The sequence below is a fragment of the Sciurus carolinensis genome, chromosome 12, assembly GCF_902686445.1.
Source record: "Sciurus carolinensis chromosome 12, mSciCar1.2, whole genome shotgun sequence".
In the NCBI taxonomy this organism is placed as follows: Eukaryota; Metazoa; Chordata; class Mammalia; order Rodentia; family Sciuridae; genus Sciurus; species Sciurus carolinensis.
This window is the reverse complement of record NC_062224.1, coordinates 111,982,429-112,001,712: the sequence shown is the minus strand read 5'-3', so window position 1 is coordinate 112,001,712 and position 19,284 is coordinate 111,982,429. Positions and strand designations below refer to the sequence as shown.

General features: G+C 45.6%; 1 protein-coding gene across 7 annotated transcripts in view; it reads left to right on the top strand.

Moving 5' to 3' along the window:
* The window catches only part of Dnm3 (dynamin 3), a 472,254-nt gene that overhangs the window by 126,607 nt on the left and 326,363 nt on the right, over positions 1-19,284 (top strand). For all 7 annotated transcript variants that reach the window (XM_047520009.1, XM_047520011.1, XM_047520008.1 and 4 more), the window contains exons 3-4: positions 3,802-3,951; positions 5,075-5,278. In XM_047520009.1, the coding sequence (XP_047375965.1) occupies positions 3,802-3,951; positions 5,075-5,278 (354 nt within the window). The remainder of the gene's footprint in view (positions 1-3,801; positions 3,952-5,074; positions 5,279-19,284) is intronic.

Sequence of the window (19,284 nt, the reverse complement as noted above, 5' to 3'; positions counted from 1 at the left end):
TGCGCCTGCTGAGTCCTCAGCTTCTGCTGCGCCCGCTGAGTCCTCAGCTTCAGCAGGCAAACATGCCAGCAGTTCTGCTTTTGTTTACAAAGCTCTCTGTCTCTAGCTGCCTCCACCCGTCTCCCTTCCTCCACGAGGGGACCCTTAGAAGACGGGTCTGCGGCCAGTCTTGCTTCCCCTCTTCTCACTCCCTTGCCACCTGTCCCAGGCCGCTCTCACCAGCTCCTGCAGGTCCCTGAGGTGCTGGAGTCTGATCAGTCCTCAGACCTGCTGGGCCATTGGGGCGACTCTGGCCTGCCTCTCTCTCCTGGGTTCTGAACCTCCTCAGTCTTGGCTTTGCTTCTCCGTCCAGGGCCTTCTGGCCTGAGCCTTCCCCATCCTACTCTCCCACTTGGTGGGGATTTCGGAGCATCTCACTGCTTCTCCAGCTTGGACGGCCCCCTGGACTGAAGGCCCTGCGTCAAGCCCACGGCCTCTCTCCTGCCCTCTGTGCAGGCACTTGACTGCCATCTTCTGGAAGGTTTTCAGAGTGAGCAGATGGCTCTCAGATGATGCCCAGCTGAGGTATCAGCAGCGTGCAGTCCTGTGGTCCCCAACCGAACCCCTCTTCCCAGCCCCCATCCCACCCCGTCCCAGTTTTATTTCAGAATTCTTCTGTTTAATGAGGCATGAGGCTCCTTAAATTTATCCTTGACACCCCTCTCCCACACTCCGCTTTGGATCCATCACAAATCCTGTGTGTTTTTCCTTCAAAATACATTAGAATTTGGGAGCTGGGAACAGAGCTCAGGGGCAGAGGGCTCGCCTCGCATGTGTGGCGCCCTGAGTTCCAACCCCAACACCATAAATAAGTAAACACATGATGAATTCAGCCACTTCTCAGTACCTCAGCGTGGCCACCCTGGTCCAAGTCCCACCAGATGATTTCCATGTCAGTCTACCTTCCCTCTCCATTGTCTGTCTCAACGGAGCGGCTGGGATCATTCGTCTCAGATTCAGTCGCCTAGTTTGCCCTCTACCCCAAACCCTTCAGGTAGTCGGCCGACTTAGGGGAAAAGTCAGACTCCTTAACTTGGCCCACAGCCCTCCACCCAGGCCTGGCCGCCTCCCCAGCCACGTTGCTGGTCTGGCTCCCCCAGCGCGCCCGCGTGCATGTGCTTGGGCGCTCTGCCGGCTGCAGTAACAGGGAGCATGGCTCGCTCCCGGTGTAACTGTCACTTCAGCACATCAGAGAAGCCTTCCTCCGCAAACTAGTAAGACCACCCCCAGCCTCTGACCCCCGTTTTACTGTCTCCATCGCACTGGTGATGGGCACACGCTGCTCACTGTTCTGCTTCATTGAGGCTTAACCTTGTAAGGCAGGGGGCTTCTTTCTTCCCCTTGATTACATCCCAAATTTTCAAACAGTCCTTGACAATCCTGTGGGATCTCAATAAATGCCAGTGGAACACCAAATGGATACAGACTTCTCTGAATCTCATCTAGGGAACCCTATCCTTGAAAAGACCCAGAGGTCTGAAATGGTCCTGCACAGTTAGGAGCTCTTGGTTCCAACACGGAAGCACGTTCAGGAGTCCAGGAACTGAATTAAATATGAAGATTGCCTTGATGTTTCAACCTTCAGGAAGGACGTTCGTTTCCTACAGAGAAAGCAACCAGGCGCCATCTAGTGGTAACAGAAGCCCACATCTGTACTGAGGACACTGGAGACCAGCCCTAGGTCCAGGAGCTTCAACTCTGCGAGCGGGGTCATAGGAGAGCCCAGGTCCTCAGAAGAGACGAATGGAGCAGCGCGAAGTTCTGCTTCTCAGCTACTCCTGGCTCGCTCTACTTGCTAATTCCTGTTTTCTTCCTGGGATCTGACTCCCTTCCTTGCTCTCCATTGTAAGGACTGTTTTGTTCTCCACCTTTGAACCCTTTCAGTCCCATGGTGCCAGCCGAGGGATTGAGGAGTAGTTGACGAGATGAGGCTCTGTCTTGCTCCAACTAGGGCAGCCGTGGAAGAGCAGGAACTTCTCCTGGAGCCTGTGGAACCTTTGGGGTTTGTGTGCACACCTCCATCAGAGGAATGAAGGCAGAAGACTTAGCAGGCCGTTTTCCGGGAAGGGGCACAGGTCATCGTGTGGAGAAGCGAAGACAAATATCCATGTCCACGCATGCTGGCAGGAAAGACAAATTGTCTGTCTTGGACTACTGTTCTAAAACTGGAAAAGCTCGGTCATTTCAGTACCTGAGTGCATTTAAGCAGAAACTGGTAGGTCCACGCTGGGGTCTCTGACCTTTCCAGTCCCCAGCAGATAGGTGGAGCTGGGAATCTCTGTCTGCTCCCAGGAGACCTGAGTAAAGGAGGTGGGGAGAAGGTCCACGGGAGAGGAACTCTGGTGCTCACATGCAGATCGGTCCCAGCCTTTTGTGTGGGAGAAGACAAAGTAGTAGCAGAGGGCGACAGCGGGGCCAATGTAAGAGGAGAAAGCAGATCTCATACCAACACGAAGCACTTTGCAGCAGGCGTTTTTTTCCCAAGGAGAGTTCCCCATCAGTGGATGGACAGGAGCAGAGCCTGGACGTCACGCTGCCAGGGTTCCTGGAAGTTCCCAGGATCCTCTGGTTCTCTGAAAGGCCTGTCTGCCTCCCCACAGTCCAGTACTCCTCCAGACTCCACTTTCTGTTCGGCCCTGGAGGCTGGATACCACCTCTTCCATCTGCCTTTCCTGTCATTTAAGTGCAGATCGGTGCTTATTTCAGGCTGTCTCTGTTAACTTTCTTTTCCCCTGTGAGACATCTGGAGCTCCTCAGTCAGTGCTGAGCTCCTTGGAGGTGGGCTGTGTCTCGGGTCTGCCCCCACCTCACCCCCATCATCGTCATGGGTGGAGACTGTTTTGGTGGGGAAGGTGCAAAGGCTACTGATGGATGCTTCAGCTGGCATCTCTGCCCAAGGTGCTTAGCCTTGGTCTGAGTTGGGTGTAGCTGTTCTTGAGTTGGATACTAGAGAAACCAAAATATTTGTTAAGCTTTGTTCCCTTGTCAAAACTATAATCATTTTTTTAAATCGAATAGTAGCTAGATTCCCTTCTGAGTTGTGTTATTTTTCACTTACCTAGTATCTCTGGAAATTGGTATGGAAACTGATGGCACAAGAGTTGGTAAGATGTTACTGAAATTTTTTAAAAAGTTGTTTTGGTTATTAGTTGTTTTAGGATTAGTCTTTCTGCCTGGGTACTGATTTTTTTAAATTTATATTGAAGGTAAATATTTTCTTTAATGTGATACTCTTTCTCTCCCCGAGAAAATGTCTATACAAGTTGATATACAGTTCGTATTTTGAGCAGTATGTTCTTAAACTAAAGTATTCGACATGTTATTGATTTTTAAAGAATTAAGCAAATTTTGTTTCTAAATTGCCTTACCTTGGGAAAATGCGTTTCGATAACTTAGCTTACTGTTGAGACGGGAGACCCTGGCAGGATTAGGAGATGCAGCTCCAGATCTAATTTCTTTATCTGGTGCTGGTTTTTGTTTCGTCATTCAGACAGCCAAGATATGCTGGATGGTTCAGGGGTTTGTAGAGCTCAATTGCTTACCTAAAATGATCATATTCAGCAACCACAGCATGTCTACTATTTGATATTTCTAGAATCTTATCTGTGATTCTTTGTAAACATAGTGTTCTCTGCCATATGATGGCCAAGGAGACAACATTGAATATTTTGACTTGTAATTAAGGAAATATTTCCTTATAATTGTGGTCAAGAATGTATACTTTGAGGTTGTATTAATTTGTGGGGTTTTTTTTTTTTTTAGAATATGCTGAATTCCTACATTGCAAAGGAAAAAAATTTATAGATTTCGATGAAGTTCGCCATGAAATTGAAGCAGAAACAGATCGAGTGACTGGAATGAATAAAGGCATTTCCCCTATACCCATTAATTTACGAGTCTATTCTCCACATGGTAAGTATTAAAATTTCAAATTCTTCTCCTCAATTTTTAATACATTAAGTAACATGCATTATTTGTGTGGAAGATACACACAGTGCTGATTTTCTAGCATTTTCAGATGCTGCTGTAACTGGTATGGCTCAGAGACTCAGAAGATTTTTAGCGAGGCAAGAGGAGATGATCTTTTAGAGATGAGAATTGAGCTAGGCATTTATACTTTTTCTTTATTTTCATGATGAAATTTCAGAATTTGAAAGAGATATATGTGAAAACTTCCATTTTTATTATCTTTGGTATTTGCAAAAATCTTTGGAGTGTGTGGTGTCATGGCCGAGTCTTCCCTGTTGGTTTCTGTGGAGCTGTGGCTATTTCTGTTTTCTTCCTGAGGAATAAACTGATTTTTATCCCCAGACTGTCAGCAGAAACTTAAAATTTAGATAACCAGTTCATGATAAGTGATGGGAAATAGCCTCTGTTCTGAATAAACTTTTAGAGGGAACCAATCTTCATTTCTCTCTCTCTACCTAGCTCTGCTCCCTTTAGAGCAGAGTGTCAGTTGTGACTTCCCACAGGGACTTGGTGCTGGCACCCAGGGGGCGGACGATGGCCAGGCTGGGCTGGAGTCCCGTTGCCGCTGACTGCTTGCCCGGCCCGCTGGAGGCATGCAGGGCGCCACAGATGGCTGACAGCTTCCCTGCAGGCCACAGGGCTGACCTTCCGTGAAGAACATCGGAGGCTCTCGAAGGGAAGGGCCAGCCTTACCCTGGGAGTTTCTGCACAACTCGTAGGCGAGGTACCAGACTGGCAGACAGCATATGCATCTATTGTTCAGTGTTTTAATTACAGCCCCCGAGTTACACAGCCAGGCAGTGGCAGCTCCCTGAGCAAACTGTTCGGCATGCAGATCAGTGCCTTTCAAATGATGTGAAAATGATCATCTGGCTCAGCACAATCATACAAAAATAGAGAAAATGAGCAAAACCATTTTCCTTTCTGTGCTTTTCTTCCTACATGCTTGGGCTGGAGTCGTTCAGAGGCACAGTGCAGAACGCTGACTTAAGGCACAGCTGGTTCTGCATTGTGGATGTCTTTGAGCATTGAAGGTACTGGTGAGACTCTTTCCCTTTCCACGCAGTGTTGAACCTGACCCTCATCGACCTACCTGGAATAACGAAGGTGCCTGTGGGAGACCAGCCCCCAGACATCGAGCATCAGATCCGAGAGATGATCATGCAGTTCATCACCAGGGAGAACTGCCTGGTTCTGGCGGTCACTCCAGCCAATACTGACCTGGCCAACTCAGACGCACTGAAGCTAGCCAAAGAAGTTGATCCTCAAGGTGAGCGTGTGGCCCTTCAGATGACAGGGATCATTTTAAGATGTCAGGAGTTTGGGTATATTTAAAGGTGACACATTCTCGTGACTTGATTGCATCGTTAATAAAATACAACGTGATTAATGTTGGTAAATTTTTTTGTATTATGCGACTAAAGGAAAAATCACCAGCGAATATAGCAAAATTCCATATACATAAATGTGAGGTAACTGAGATCTAAGAAAATAAACACAAGACTCATGGACTACTTATTTATAAAGTCAATGAAATAAACTGCTAATAGCAGAATTCAGACAGTCTAGTTGGTTATTATAAGAGTTCACTGAGGGACTGGGGTTGTATGTCAGTGGTAGAGCACTTGCCTAGCATGTGTGAAGCACTGGGTTCAATTCTCAGCACTGCATATAAATAAATAAATAAATAAATAAATAAATAAATAAATAAATAAAATAAAGGTCCATCACCAACTTAAAAAAAAACAGTTAACTGAATGTACTCTCAAAGAGGTGCCTTCCTGTGTTTTTTGCTTTGTTTCTTTATATTTTAAAAAAGCTCTTTTAATGTCTTAAAGATATTATTTAGCTTGTAATTATTTTATTCACATATATAATTCATATATATGTTCATTTATATGTACAATTCATAAAAAATAAGATCATGGGTTTATCTGTCAGTGGCATGTCAGAAACCAGAAAAGTCTCCTCCTGGTGCAGAGGCCCAGTGAGGGGCCTCAGTGTGTCCGTCTGAATTAACTCTGGAGGGACCCTCAGCGAGGCATTCTTTCAATATGACATGCCTGCTCTTCAGTTCGCAGTTTTACTTTGTATAGTGATTCACAGCCACTTTTCTTCTCTTTGTAACTTTGTACTGCATGTTGAATTTTCTCTTGGTATTGAGTTACTGATTTGTTTGCTTGCAGTGCTGGGGATTGAACCCAGGGTCTCCCACATGCTAGACACGTGCTCTACCACTGAGCTACATTCTGAAGCCTAGTTTTTCATTTCTGATATCGTTTTTTAAATGCCAACAGAATTTTTTAAAATTTTGGTGGTGTGATTTTTATTTCTTAAGATGGCACACTGCTCCGGTTTCCCAATGGCAGCGTCTTCTGCGAGGTGGTCCCCAGGGCTTCCGGAGGCTTCCCTTTTGAGATGTACCTTGTTTCTGGACTTGTTCCTTACTGGTTGGTTGTTTAGCCTGTGCCTTTGATGGTAAAGGCCTTTTTGCAAATGTCCGATGACCTTTCACTGCTTGTGCATAGATGAGGCTGGAGCAGTAAGAAGCCCAAGCATGTGCGTGGCTGGGCTTCACTGGCCGGTGGGCTTCCCGCAGGCTGCTGGGTTGGGCGCTGGCGGTTTTACCAGGCTTCCTCAGCTGCTGCATTCTATGAATATTTCTTCTTGAGCGTCTCTGGTAGAAGTCTGATGTCCAGACTTGTTCCTCTCGGAACCAAGAGAAAGAATGGACTTGGTGGGTGTAGGGAGGGACGGTTCTCACTCTTCAGTATGTACGCTTTTTAAAAATTTATTTTTTATCATTTCGAATTAGTTGTACATGACAGTAGAATGCCTTTTGACACATTGTACACAAATGGAGCATAACTTCTCATTCCTCTAGCTGTATTATGAGTCATACTGATAGTGTAACCATACATGTATATAGGGTAATAATGTCAGTCTTATTTTACTGTCCTTCCCAAATCCCCTTAACCATGGATCGGCATCTGCTTATGGGAACAAACATTCAGCCTTTGGTTTTTTGGGGATTGGCTTCTTTCGCTTAGTATGACATTCTCTAGTTTCATCCGTTTACCTCCAAATGCCATAATTTCATTCTTCATTAAGGCTGAGTAATATCCCATTGTGTATATATGTACCATATTTTCTTTATCCATTCATCTGTTGAAGGACATCTACATTGGTTCCATAGTTTCACTATTGTGAATTGAGCTTCTATAAACATTGATGTGGCTGTGTCACATCAGTATGCTGATTTTAGGTCCTTTGAGTATAAACTGAGGGTGGGACAGCTGGGTCAAATGGTGGTTCCATTCCAAGTTTTCTGAGGAATCTTTCATACGGCTTTCCTTAGTGGTTGCTCCAATCTGTAGTCCCACTGCAGTCTGTATGAGTGTACCTTTTTCTCCACATCCTCGCCAACACTTCTTATTGCTTGTATTCTTGATAATTACCATTCTGTGTGGAGTGAGATGAAAGCTTAGAGTAGTTTTGATTTGCATTTTTCTAATTGCTAGAGATGGTGAACACTTTTTTATATGTATATTGAGCAATTGTATTTCTTTGTCATGTGAAGTGTCTGTTCAATTCCTTTGCCTATTTATTGATTAGGTTATTCGGGTTTTATTTGTTTGGTGTTGTCTTTTGAGTTCTTTATATATATTCTGGAGGTTAGTGCTCTATTCGTGGCAAAGATTTTCTCCCACTCTGTAGGCTCTCTCTTCGTGTTATTGATTATTTCCTTTGTGGAGAAGAAACTTTTTAGTTGAGTTTATCTTACTGGGAGTTTCTTGAGTTTGTTGAATGTGTAAAGTCTCTGTCTACAAATTTTAATGCCTGGGCTTCTTCAGGGATAATGTCCGTTGATTGCTTATTTTCTTGTGTTTGGTTGGTAATTCTTTGCATGTCTTGTGATTTTTCATGAACAATTGGACATTTAAGTAACACAGAATGACAACACTGGAAATCAGATTCTGCTCCCCCACATGGCTTGTTTTGTTGCTGTTTATAGTTGTTACTGCTATTTGCTTAGTAGTTTTCCTGAACCAATTCTATAAAGTCTATAAAGTGGGTGTTGCCACTTAGTGGTTGACTAATGGTTAGACAGAGATTCCCTTCAATACCAGAGCGCTGTAATCTCTCAGCATTGACCTATGGTCTCCCTGTGCGTTTGGGCCATGGCTTCTACACTCAGGTCAGGCAGATAATTTGCAACTATGCCTTAACCTTCACCTTCTGTGTATGCTGAAGCTTGGGGTTATCTAGAGGTGGAAATCCGGGGCTTTTCCTGGTCTTCTGAGCATACACAAAGCTCAGAATGTGAGTCTTAAGATTCCAGATTGCACATACATACAAAATTGTCAAAGATCTTCATGGTCAGTCCCAAGCTTTTCTTTTTAAGGTTTCTTTTGGTCAACTTGTGTTTTTTGTCCCCATTGTTCTCGTTGCCCGAGGTAGCAGCAATGTTAAACAATTGCCACTGATTGTTTCTGACAAATGCTTTCTCAAGAAAGAGGCTGTTCACACCAAGTAAGCTCTGTCAGGTCAAATAAAGAAAAACTCCATGTATAGGGGCTTTTAGGGAACCACACGACAGGTTAGATAATTCTTTGGAAATGGTGGTTTTGGTGTTCCCCAACCTCATCCTGTTCTCTTCAAGGTTACTAGGTTGTACACTTTCACCACGGTTGTGGGATTTTCAGTTTTCGAGACTATGGTAGAGCTAGGGGGATGGAAATAGTGCAAATTCAGACACCATATGACTTATTGTTCCAAGTCAGATTCAACTGTTTTTCTTGGATAAATTCCCTAAAGATCTTTGCAAGTTTTGGTTAATTCCATAGCTCTGGAAAAGTTGACTTTGACTATTTTTTGCTGTGTTCTTTCTTGATTGCCTTTATGGAGAAGAGGACCTTTCCGAGGTGCTCCTTCTAGCGTTCCCACTGACATTTCTCATCCTGTTCTCATAGCACTGTAATAACCAGGGACTTGCCACGTGGAAGTCATTTGAATTGGGATGGTGAGGGCAATCTGGTTGTGACATCTGTTACCCTGTTGGTTTCAGGATTGATTTGGCTGGCTATGTAAGGGGCTCTTCTCACCTCGTGTACATTTTTCCTGAAGTATTGCCCTTGGCTAAAGGAGATGACCTATTTAGATCAGAGGACTATTCTTTATTTAAGGTATCTGAATTAGAATCTTATCTACCAAGGTACATAATTATACAGTTTTCTGAGGGGTAGTCTATTTTAGGCAGTGGCTACTTTGTACTAAATTAAGCCTCTTTGACACTGGTAGCCCATTTTTACCTAAGCAGGACTTGAGTGTCTTTGAATGTATTCCTGGGGAGGAAGTTTATGTTGATAAGTTAATTATAAATGTTGTGCATAATATTAAAAATATTACTATTATGCTGGGATATATTAATTTATGTTTATATTCAAATTAGTTTCTTGATGAAGTTACTTATCCAATACATGTAAAATGTTACAAACTTTAGGCTAGACAAGACTCAAGCTTCTGTATCATTTGTGAAGATTGTTTTTACTGAGTAAATGAGAATTTGTAGTAAAGTGTCAAGGGAAATGGCTATACTATTTGAAAGTCAAACACCAAGTCATCAGAATTGTATAAGATTTTCATATATTTTTCTCTATATATTGATCTTTTCAAAATGCTCTTACACAATTTGGCAAACACATTGTGTGTGTGTGTGTGTGTGTGTGTGTGTGTGTGTGTGTGGTAGTGTTATCCTCAGTGATGTGGAATGCAAGTCTAGAGACTCCTCTACCAGTAAAAACTCAAGTTACCCTGACCTGGGTCCTATCAAGATGAAAAGGGGACCTTTCTGACCTGTACACAGACCACACATTCCAAGACTTAGAAAAATGGGATAATTAGTAGCAAAGGCCACCGGCCATAAAAATCTGTAAAAACAAGTTCTAGTTAGAACCAGACAGAGGGGCCCAAGGTGACCAAGGGTTACCTTTAGATCTTTAGCATGTCATTTTAATCTCATTGTATTTGTAAATTTTCTCCTCCTGTGGGTTTCGATTGGGTGCTCAGTAAGGGCTTGACATCTAGTGTAATCCTGCTATTTATCAAAAGTCAAGCGGTAGTACCTAGGTGGGACTCTAGGAACTTCCCTAAAATCTCAGTAAAACCAGGGACAAAAGGAGTGCAGGGTCAGTCTCCTCTCTGAGATGACCCACTCTCTGCCTTGAGAGTATTTTCCTCTATCCTCTAAGGAACTTTGCTGTACTTTCACTGTATTGTATGTGTTGCTTGAATTCTTCTTTCATAAGGACACAGGAGCCAAGAAGCTCCATACAAACCCTGTTACCAGCAGCCCTTCCCTCCTGGTCTCTGGCTCCTGCTACATCAGCAGGCCCTCCTCTGTTAGTTTCCTTATTAAGTGATTCAGATGGAGGAGTTCAGGGTTGGGAAGCACACGGTTTACATCCTGGTTGTGTGTCGACTTCTTGGAGCCATGTTCCCTCATCTCTAAAATTAAGTGAGATTATGGTAAAACTTACCTCAGCAGGTTGTTGTGATCATTAAATGAGATAAATCTTTATAAATATAAGAATAAATACATCTCTAATTAGAACTGGCTGACAAATGCCAGCAATTATCTTCCTCTTAAAAAGATTCAAAGGGAATTCTACCGGTTAGATTTTATTTATTGTACATAATTCATAGTTTCGTAAACTTGTGTAATCCAAACTGGTACCCATGCCAATTCAAATTAATCAGGCTTGATAACACTTAAACATAGAACTATAATGGGATTCATTTTGAATGTTTTAGTAATGTGTGATAAAAATTAAAATGATTTCAGATTCATCTGCACATTGTAGATTAACGGCCTCAGGTGGGTTGGGGCCGGGGGAGGCTGGAAGGAAGTGTCCTCATCTTGGCTTGATGTGTTTTAGGCCTTGTGCTGGTGGCTGGTCAGAGGTTTGGCGTGAGGGAGGCACAGTCTCACCACGCAGATGACATTGAGTGCTTTGTCAAAGAATAAGTCCTCTAGCTATTTAGAATTCCTACTCCTATACACTAATAATTCAACCACTCCTTTTGTTAGCCAGTTCATTAATTTGCTGTTCAATAGACAGTTATCAGGCATTTGTTGAACCAGCAAAATGTTCATGGTAAGTAAGTAAGTACTTCAGTAAGTAGCATTAATTCTATCTGCTGAACTACCTAGAAAGACACTAGATTAGATTGGAGCTCAGTACATATTTAATTATTTTCTTGACTCTTCCCCATTTGAAAAAATAAGCCCTTTGTTAATATGTCATCTTTTCTGATGTGTGAGGCCATAGAAGACCCCAGACAATCAGCTTTATGAGATGAACATTTTCATTTTTTAGGGGATTGCGATTTGGCCTATAGCTTACATTAATTCAAGGGAAATGAGCTGTGTCGTATCTTATAATCGCAAGTATCCTGCCAACCAGGGGGTCTCACCCCAGTTTATGTATGTGGAGCTGAGCTTAGAGAGCTCGGGGAATTTGCTCCCACTGGTAAGTGATGGGAGTCTAATATGAGCCCCATGTCTCAGATGCCAGTGGTGCCAATTCTGTACCTTACATCTTCTCTCTCACACCAACTCTGTTTTGAACACTTTATTTGGGGATAATCCTGAAAACATTTTAGAATTTTAAAAAGTCTTGGTGAAGCTGAGTGAAATTCTGTGGGACTCAGTTTGGTGAAGCGCCGTCAGTTACAGTATGGGGGCTCTGCTTTGCCACTGTTCTCTTGTGAGGCGCAGTGCATCAGAATATCCCTACACACATCTGCGTAAGAAACAGATCCTTTGACAACTTCTAGAGCAGGTATTGTCAGTGCTGGAAAACTCGTTGGGTTAGAAGAATTCATAATGACATTCTTACAGGAATGCCTCTTGATTGTGTCCCAAATGCTCAGGAGTACTATCTTCTATTGGTTTAGTATGATTTGAAAATTTGTATATCAGTTTATAATATGGATATACTGCTTTATCTAGTTTTTAAAAAATCTAGTTATTTATTAGGCAACTAACAAAGGAGTGCCTCCTAAGTGCCAGGTACCGTTCCCGATGTCATGAATATAGTGGTGGACAAAACAACATTCTTGACCTTCTGGGGGTCTTACTGGAATGGGGGAAGCAGACAGAGAACCGATAAAGGATAAGTGCAGTGTCAGGTGCCCTGAGTCACTAAGAGTGACTGGGAACACAGGAGGTCTGAGGAGGCAGCCTTCAAAGAGGAACTGATGAGGTCAGGGAACAAGTCTGGTGAGTGTCTGGAGTGGACAGGCAAAGGGGACAGCAAGACAAGGACTGGAACTAGATGGACAGTGGGAGAAATCGAGAGACCAGCAGGGCTGGAGCTCAGTGAGCTGAAGGAAGTGGCAGGTTCTGCCATCAGAGAGGTTCAGAGCCCAGATCAGGTGGGGCCCTCCCCGCCACGACAGGGGCTTTGTCCTTTGTCCACAGTGGGATGGGCAGCTACTGAAGGGCTTTGTGTGCAGAGAGACAAGATCCGATGTGTGTTCACAGGTCAGTGTGGCTTCTGTGAGAAGACAAGACTGAAGAGGGACGAAGGCAGAAGCAAGGAGACCCACGGGTGGTTCTGTCAGAGGGTTCTGACGGGCAGAGAGATGTGGTTTGAATGAGAGAGTGGTGGTGTGCGGGAGCTTGTCAGGGTCAAGGTGTATTTTGAGAGTGGAGCCAACAGAGTTGACTGGTGGCTTGCTTTGTGTATAAAAGAAAGAAGTCAAGGATGATGCCAAGGGTTTTAACCAAAGGAACAGATTCCACGGTGATGTCGCTTACTGCTGTTTGGAACGTTAAGAGAGGAAGCTGCTTAGCAGGGATCATGAGTTTATTTTAAACATGCAGACTTTGAGATGCTTGTTAGACCTCAGTGACGATGTTAGATATGAGACTGGTGTTCAGGGGAGAGTTCCAGGCTGGAGTTCTGGATCGGGGAGCTGTCAGCCTTTAGTGGTGTGGTGAGTTGAATTGTATTCCCTTAAAAGATCCGTCTAAGGCCTCCACCCTGCCTCCTGTACCTGTGAATATGTCCTTATTTGGAAACAGAATCTCTGCAGATGTAATCAAGGGTCTTGAGATGAGGTGATCCTGGATTGAGAGTGGGCCCTGGAATCCAGCCATCGCCTCTCATGAGGGAAGGGAGAGGGCTATTTGAGACACGGAGTGACATGGGCAGAGGCCATGTGAAGATGGAGGTGAGATCAGCGTCACGATGCCACAGGACAGAATACCCGAGCCCCAGAACTTGGGAGAGACCAGAAAGGTCCTCCCCAGAGCCCTTGGGGTGGAGGTGTGGACACCCTGGGGTGGACACCCTGGGTGTGGACAGCTGGCTGCCGGACTCTACCGGACTCTAAGCCAGCCAGCGGTTCCCTACAGCAGCCCTCAGGAATGAATCAGGAAAGAGAAGGAGCCTGGGGTGGAGAGAAAGCAGAGCTGGTGGAGAAGCCACGGAGAACCAGGTGAGGGTGGTGTTTCAGGAACCCAGAGACAAGAGGGCTTCCAGGAGGACGCTGCCGTTGGCTCTGCCAGGTGCTGCCGAGAGGAAGACGGGGGCATGGACGGTCACCAGGCCTGCTGTGGAAACTGAGGAAGCCCAAACAGCCATGAACAGGGCAGGTGGTGACTGCTGGGTAGTGAGACTGCCCTTACAGCGTGACAGAATGCACCCACGTTCCTTTGCTCCTATGGGTTGATGACTTTCTCTGTTCCTCGCTGGCTTTGTTCAATTTCAAACTCGGGTTCCTCTGCGAACTTGGGCTCACTGGCATTCTCACCCGGGGACCCCCTGGCAGAGGACCCAGTGGTATGGAGGAGGAGGAGAGTAAGAGTGAACTGGGTTTGAGTTGTCATCGCCTCCAGTCTCTGTACCTAAACCAGATCTTAGGTGATCATCCAATGGAGACAAGAGTGGCACACGAAAGTCACCAGTGACTTTGATCAGAGGGTTTGGCAGAAATAGGGACAGGATTCCAGACAGCATTGTGGAGTTTGCCTGTAGAGAGGGGCAGGGATATGGGGCACTGCAATTGTAGGATTAGGAAAATCCTTTTGAAAGATGGGAGCTGTTCAAACATGGATATGTGTTGATGGGAATGATCTAGAAGAGAGACGAAGTTAGTGACAGACGACAGAGATGGGATAAGTGCAGAGCAGGATAAAGTCCGAATCAATGAGAAAAAGCCTTGACTCGGGACTGGGGATCAGGCAGACTCCTTGTCTGGGCCCAGACCATGGACAGGATTTTATTATTCTTGATTTTGACAACAGGAAACCAGAGGAAATGGATATGGATGAGGCTAGCCACTGGTCGGTTGGTGGGGAAATGCCCTCTGTCACGGTGAGTGTGTTTCTGATGGCTCTGTGCACACGTATCCCGACAGGCTCCGGTGCTCCTGCAGTGATCACACTGCCTGTGGGGTGTTCCGAGCTGAGTCTGCGTGCTCTACAGATGTGTTCTGCCTTAGCCGAGCAGTTTGTCACACAGAGACACTCGCTTTGTCTGCAGGGAACGCGGAGGCTGTGGCTGTGTGGGCGTGTTGTCTGCCTCTGAGCCTTTCCTCCTAGTGTTTTAGCATTACCCTTGAACTTGTCTGCCACAGAGGGCGCTTTCAAAGGCCTCACTAGGGAGGCACATGTGTCTGGAAATTCCTTTCACGGTGATTTATTTCACAGCAAATGAATTTCATTTCTAAAGCTAGCGTGACCAGAGGTCTTCCTGGAGGACAAAATCGCCCCCCGAGGAATGTGAGACCTCTGGCTGGGAAAGGGCACCATTTCCTCTGGAGACAGAGGACAGGGGGCCCGAAGCTGGGGGGACCTGAGTTGGTGGAGGTGCGTCCCTGCTGCCTCCTCCAGCTTTTGCCTTTTGATGTGTCCCTCTTTAATCTGGAAAAGTCAGCGTCCCAGGGTGATGTTAACTGAGGCTCCCTGCCCCTGGGCTCATGAAGCCTCTCTCTGGTCAGAGAGAGGGGCTCCTCAGTTCCCTGCATCCATTCAGCCACCACTCAGGAAGGAGTGAATGAGCTACAGCCTGCCAACCGGGCAGTTTGTGGAGGAGACCTGCTTTCTGGGCACTACGTAGCTTCTGTGCTTGTCCTTCACTCCAGTGGGATTCCTGTTTTTCCTTGAAATTATTAGCTTAGTATTTGACTGAATTAAGAAACTTAATAGATGTTAAATAATTTATCAAGAGTGTGTATCCATTAGTGTGCTTGCTGTTCACTGAATCAGTTAATTGCATGAAAATATCCTATTGGAGAGCAATTTAGTGTGCGACTCATGTAAGCTATGTTTTGACTCCTTGTTATGTGATTTTGAGCTTACATCTAATATGAGTGAGACCCATAAAATCAACGGTGCGTTTTCCTTTTTCCAATGAAGAACGTGCTAAGAACAGTGGCTAAAGTTAAGAGAGTCATGGTCCCTGGGAAAATTGTTTTTGTCAGTTCTGTTCAACTTCTCATTTCAATTCTTAAATTGGGTGTCGAATTGAACGGGGAAAGAGGTAGGTGTGCACTGTAAAGAAAGGGTCACAGGTGTGCATGTCCTTCAGTCCCCTGTGCCTACAACTTGACAAGAGGTGTGTGACTTCCTGAGTCTGGGCATCACACTTATGTTTCAGATGCACACAGCTTTTGTATTTATATTTGTACATTTTAAAGTTTCTGTGCATGTACAACTCATATAAGTTAAATTATATGTTATAAATCAGCCCATCTGCAGAGAGAGTACCTGGGTAAATAGGCTTGCCCAAGGGGAGTGAAGAACTTCCATCGCAAACTTTGAAAGAGAAAGTTGAGTCTTATTTAAATCTGAAATGTGAAAGCAAAAATAAAATATTCACCTGAAAAGCTTGTACTAAAGGCAGGGGCTCCTGGCTCTGCTACTTTAAGTGGTAAGGTGGCCGTCTTAGTAGTGCCTATGCAAGAACAAAGAGCATGCCTGGAACGTGGTGTGAACGTGGCTGTGTGTGTCTGCGGCTGAGATCGGGATTACCCTTTAAACAGAAACAGAAGAGGCTCGGGTCAAGGCCCTCTGACAGTGAATGTGCCATAGGATGGAACTTGGAAGGCCACAGTGCTACTGAAACACGTTCTTTCCCTTTGCCACTGGGGGTCACTGTGAAGACGCCGCTCGAACAAGCTCAACCCTTCCTGGAGTTGCTTTTTGTGGAGTTTGAGGTTAGAAATTTCATGTAGGAGAGAAACACTATTCATGGGGAAATTTTAAAAAGTAAGAAAGCATAAAGCACTTCTTGCTCTGTGAATTTAATTGCGAATTACTATGAATATTTCCCCAGGAACTAAGTGTATATTAATATGAGTAAGCGTGGCTGTACTAGTCAAGGTCAAAGTGTTTCTTTCAAATGGCTTTAGTTTAAGTAATTCTCATTCCTTCTCCAAAATTCAAATTTAAAACGTAATTAATAGCTGCCTGTGCAATTAAGCCTCACTGTTGGGTTCCAGCATGACCGTGAGCTTCTAGGGTCGCTGTGAAAACTCTCTGCCGGCCATCTCCAGAGTGTAAAACCAAACTCCATCCACAGTTATTTTGTGGGCAGTATAAATAAAGCATGTCTACTACAGAAGCAACACACAGACGCTCCTACATGTCTGCATTTCCCGGCTGCCTTTCGGATCCCTTTCTTTCCTCCTCCTTCACTGTCCTCCTCCCTCCCTCTCTCCTCTCTCCTGTCCTTCTGTCCCACCTGTCTTGAGAGCTTGCCTCGTACCTTGGATAGAAGCGAAACTCGTTCTTCCACGGAGACAAGAGTGAAGTAAGACAGTGAGCACATGGGCAGGGACCTCTTGGCGGCCACCCGACCTGGAGAGGCCTTGGAAGAACTGACTGCCTGTTGATCGGGGTTTTGTTCCTGGTAACCGAAGCGAGGCTATCAGTTGAGAAAGAACTGGGGGTGGAAGAGGGTAAAGAGGAGGAGAGAGGGGCCGGGGTGTAGATGTTCGAGAAGTGTATTTTGAAGAGCCACTGTGGAGGGAGGCAGGAGAGACTGGGCATTGCTGGAGGATGTTGACCAGAGCCCAGCTGCACCAGCATTGTGACTGTGATTCCCAGAAACACTGGCTTGGGGGCGTCAGGGATGCCAAGAGCCGACTGCCTTGGGGCAGGGTTTTGCATGGTAGGTGGGATGGACGTCTAAGCGGGCAAAAGAGTTGAGGCAGAATAACCAGAAAGGTGGCCTGGGAAGTCCTCAGAAGGAAGAAAGCAAAGCCAAGAAGGACTTGTGAGTTTGGGGGAAGTGGGAGGCTTCCGGGCTGGGGCTCTCGATGAGGCTGAAGAGTTTTATGAAGAAAACAGAGGAATCGGAGAGTAGGAATTTGTGGTGGAGAGTAGAATATTAGAGTTTGTAACCTACAGCTAGAACAAGCAAGTCCGGGTTCTCCACGTCCAGGATGTGGCCATGGAGGAAATTGCGAGCGGGCACGCAGGTGAAAAGTCACTGGCTGGAAGGGACAGGAACGGAAGAGCTGGGGACTGGTCCTTCCTCCTCTTTCACACTGATGCTGCCTGATAATGGTGGACCTCGGGCGGTGAGGACACCCTGCTTGTGTGTGTGTGTGTGTGTGTGTGTATGTGTGTGTGCGTGTGCGCGTGCGCCACATTCGGTAGAGGGCAGCACTGAAGAGGAACACGGGAGGCTGCAACCACCGCATGACGTCAGGCTCCAGAGCAAGTTTGTCATGGGGAGGTGGAAGGTTTTGGTTTGGGGACCCCTGGGCTATAATACAACTCTGTGGCCTGAAGAAGAGAACGGGGTTTAAGTGAAGCAAGGAAGTGAGTGTCCTTATTGAGACCAGAGCATGGGAGTGTTGGAGTAGTCTGGTGACAATAAGGGTGATTGCAGATGGCACAGTAGAAACGATTGGCAGACGGGCACGAGGGGAAGCAGGCAGCCCGGTGGAGAGAAGGACAAGCTGTTCTGCTGAAAAGAGGGGAAAACTTGCCCAAGTAGCACTGCCCGTGTAAGAATTTACATTCATAAAACCCCAAACGTGAATATCACATTTGGAAACAGTGCAGCCTAGTGATTAATAGCATAAACGCTGGAGCCACACTGCCAGAGTTTGAAGTGTGGCTCTACCACTTACTAGCTATGTGATCTTTGGCAAATTTCTTAATCTTTCTGTACCTCAGTTTCCTCATCTATAAAATGGGGGTAAAATAACCCCTTCCTTATGGGATCATTTATGATATTAAATGAACTAGTGTCTGCCAAGTACTTAGAAAAGTGCTCAGCGCTTGAGCTATGTAAGAGTGTCACATAAAAATGATCAGCTCCGTTGGGTGGAAAGTGGGTTTGTGGCTCCGGGTTTCAGACTTGTGGCTCCGGGTTTCAGATTTTTCCAGCAGGGATTTCGGTTATAAAGACTTTTAAAAACGTAGTAATTACAGTTTCAGGAAGCACATAGCTATTAAACTTTAGTCCCAGCAAAGTTAACCTTTGTTCTATATTTCCTTCTTTCTTAGGGCTGCCAACACCATCACCAGTGCAAAACTCCTTGCACACTGATGGGGTATCACCTATGTGACCCATTCTTACGCACAAGACCAGAGTCACCTTTCAGAAGGCAGTTGTATACCTGTGCAAGTGTGTGTGCATGTGTGTGTGTGTGTGTGTGTGTGTGTGCTGACTTTTTTAAAGGCAGTTTCTGGTCATGGTGCCTGTCGTGCTCTGCATAGTGCAAATCATGTCCTCTGTTGAGTAGGTTCCAGCAGAGCCTGACTTGACTTGATGGAAACTTCTCCTGTCAGAGATATTCCTCTCGGGGAAGCACAAGTGACCTGAGGAGCTTGGATTTAGTTTGGAAGTAAAGTATGATATTGAGAGAGAGAGATCTGGTGGCATCAACTAGTCACAAGTTAACCAGCTGAAACTAGTTAAAGGAGTTTTCCTGCTGTTCCTGACAGAGTCCTTGCATGGTGTTCTGGGCAAGGGTATTTTGTGGTCAGCAGGCAGTAGACTGGGTATCCGTTCCGGATTCCAAACAGATTGCAGTGTGCGGAGAGTGCTTAGTGATTGTCTGCACTGTGGACCTCGGTGTGAGGAGTCGGTGTGGGAAGGCTTGGCAGCCCAGGGCCCAGCAGCGGCGGGCTCTGCGCATGTGAAGGCTGAGTGTGCTGTCTGGGAGGGACACCCTGGCCTGCTGCCCACGTTCTTCCCGAGCTCCAGCCTCTGGAGGAGTCTTCCTTGTCCATTATCTACCCTCTGG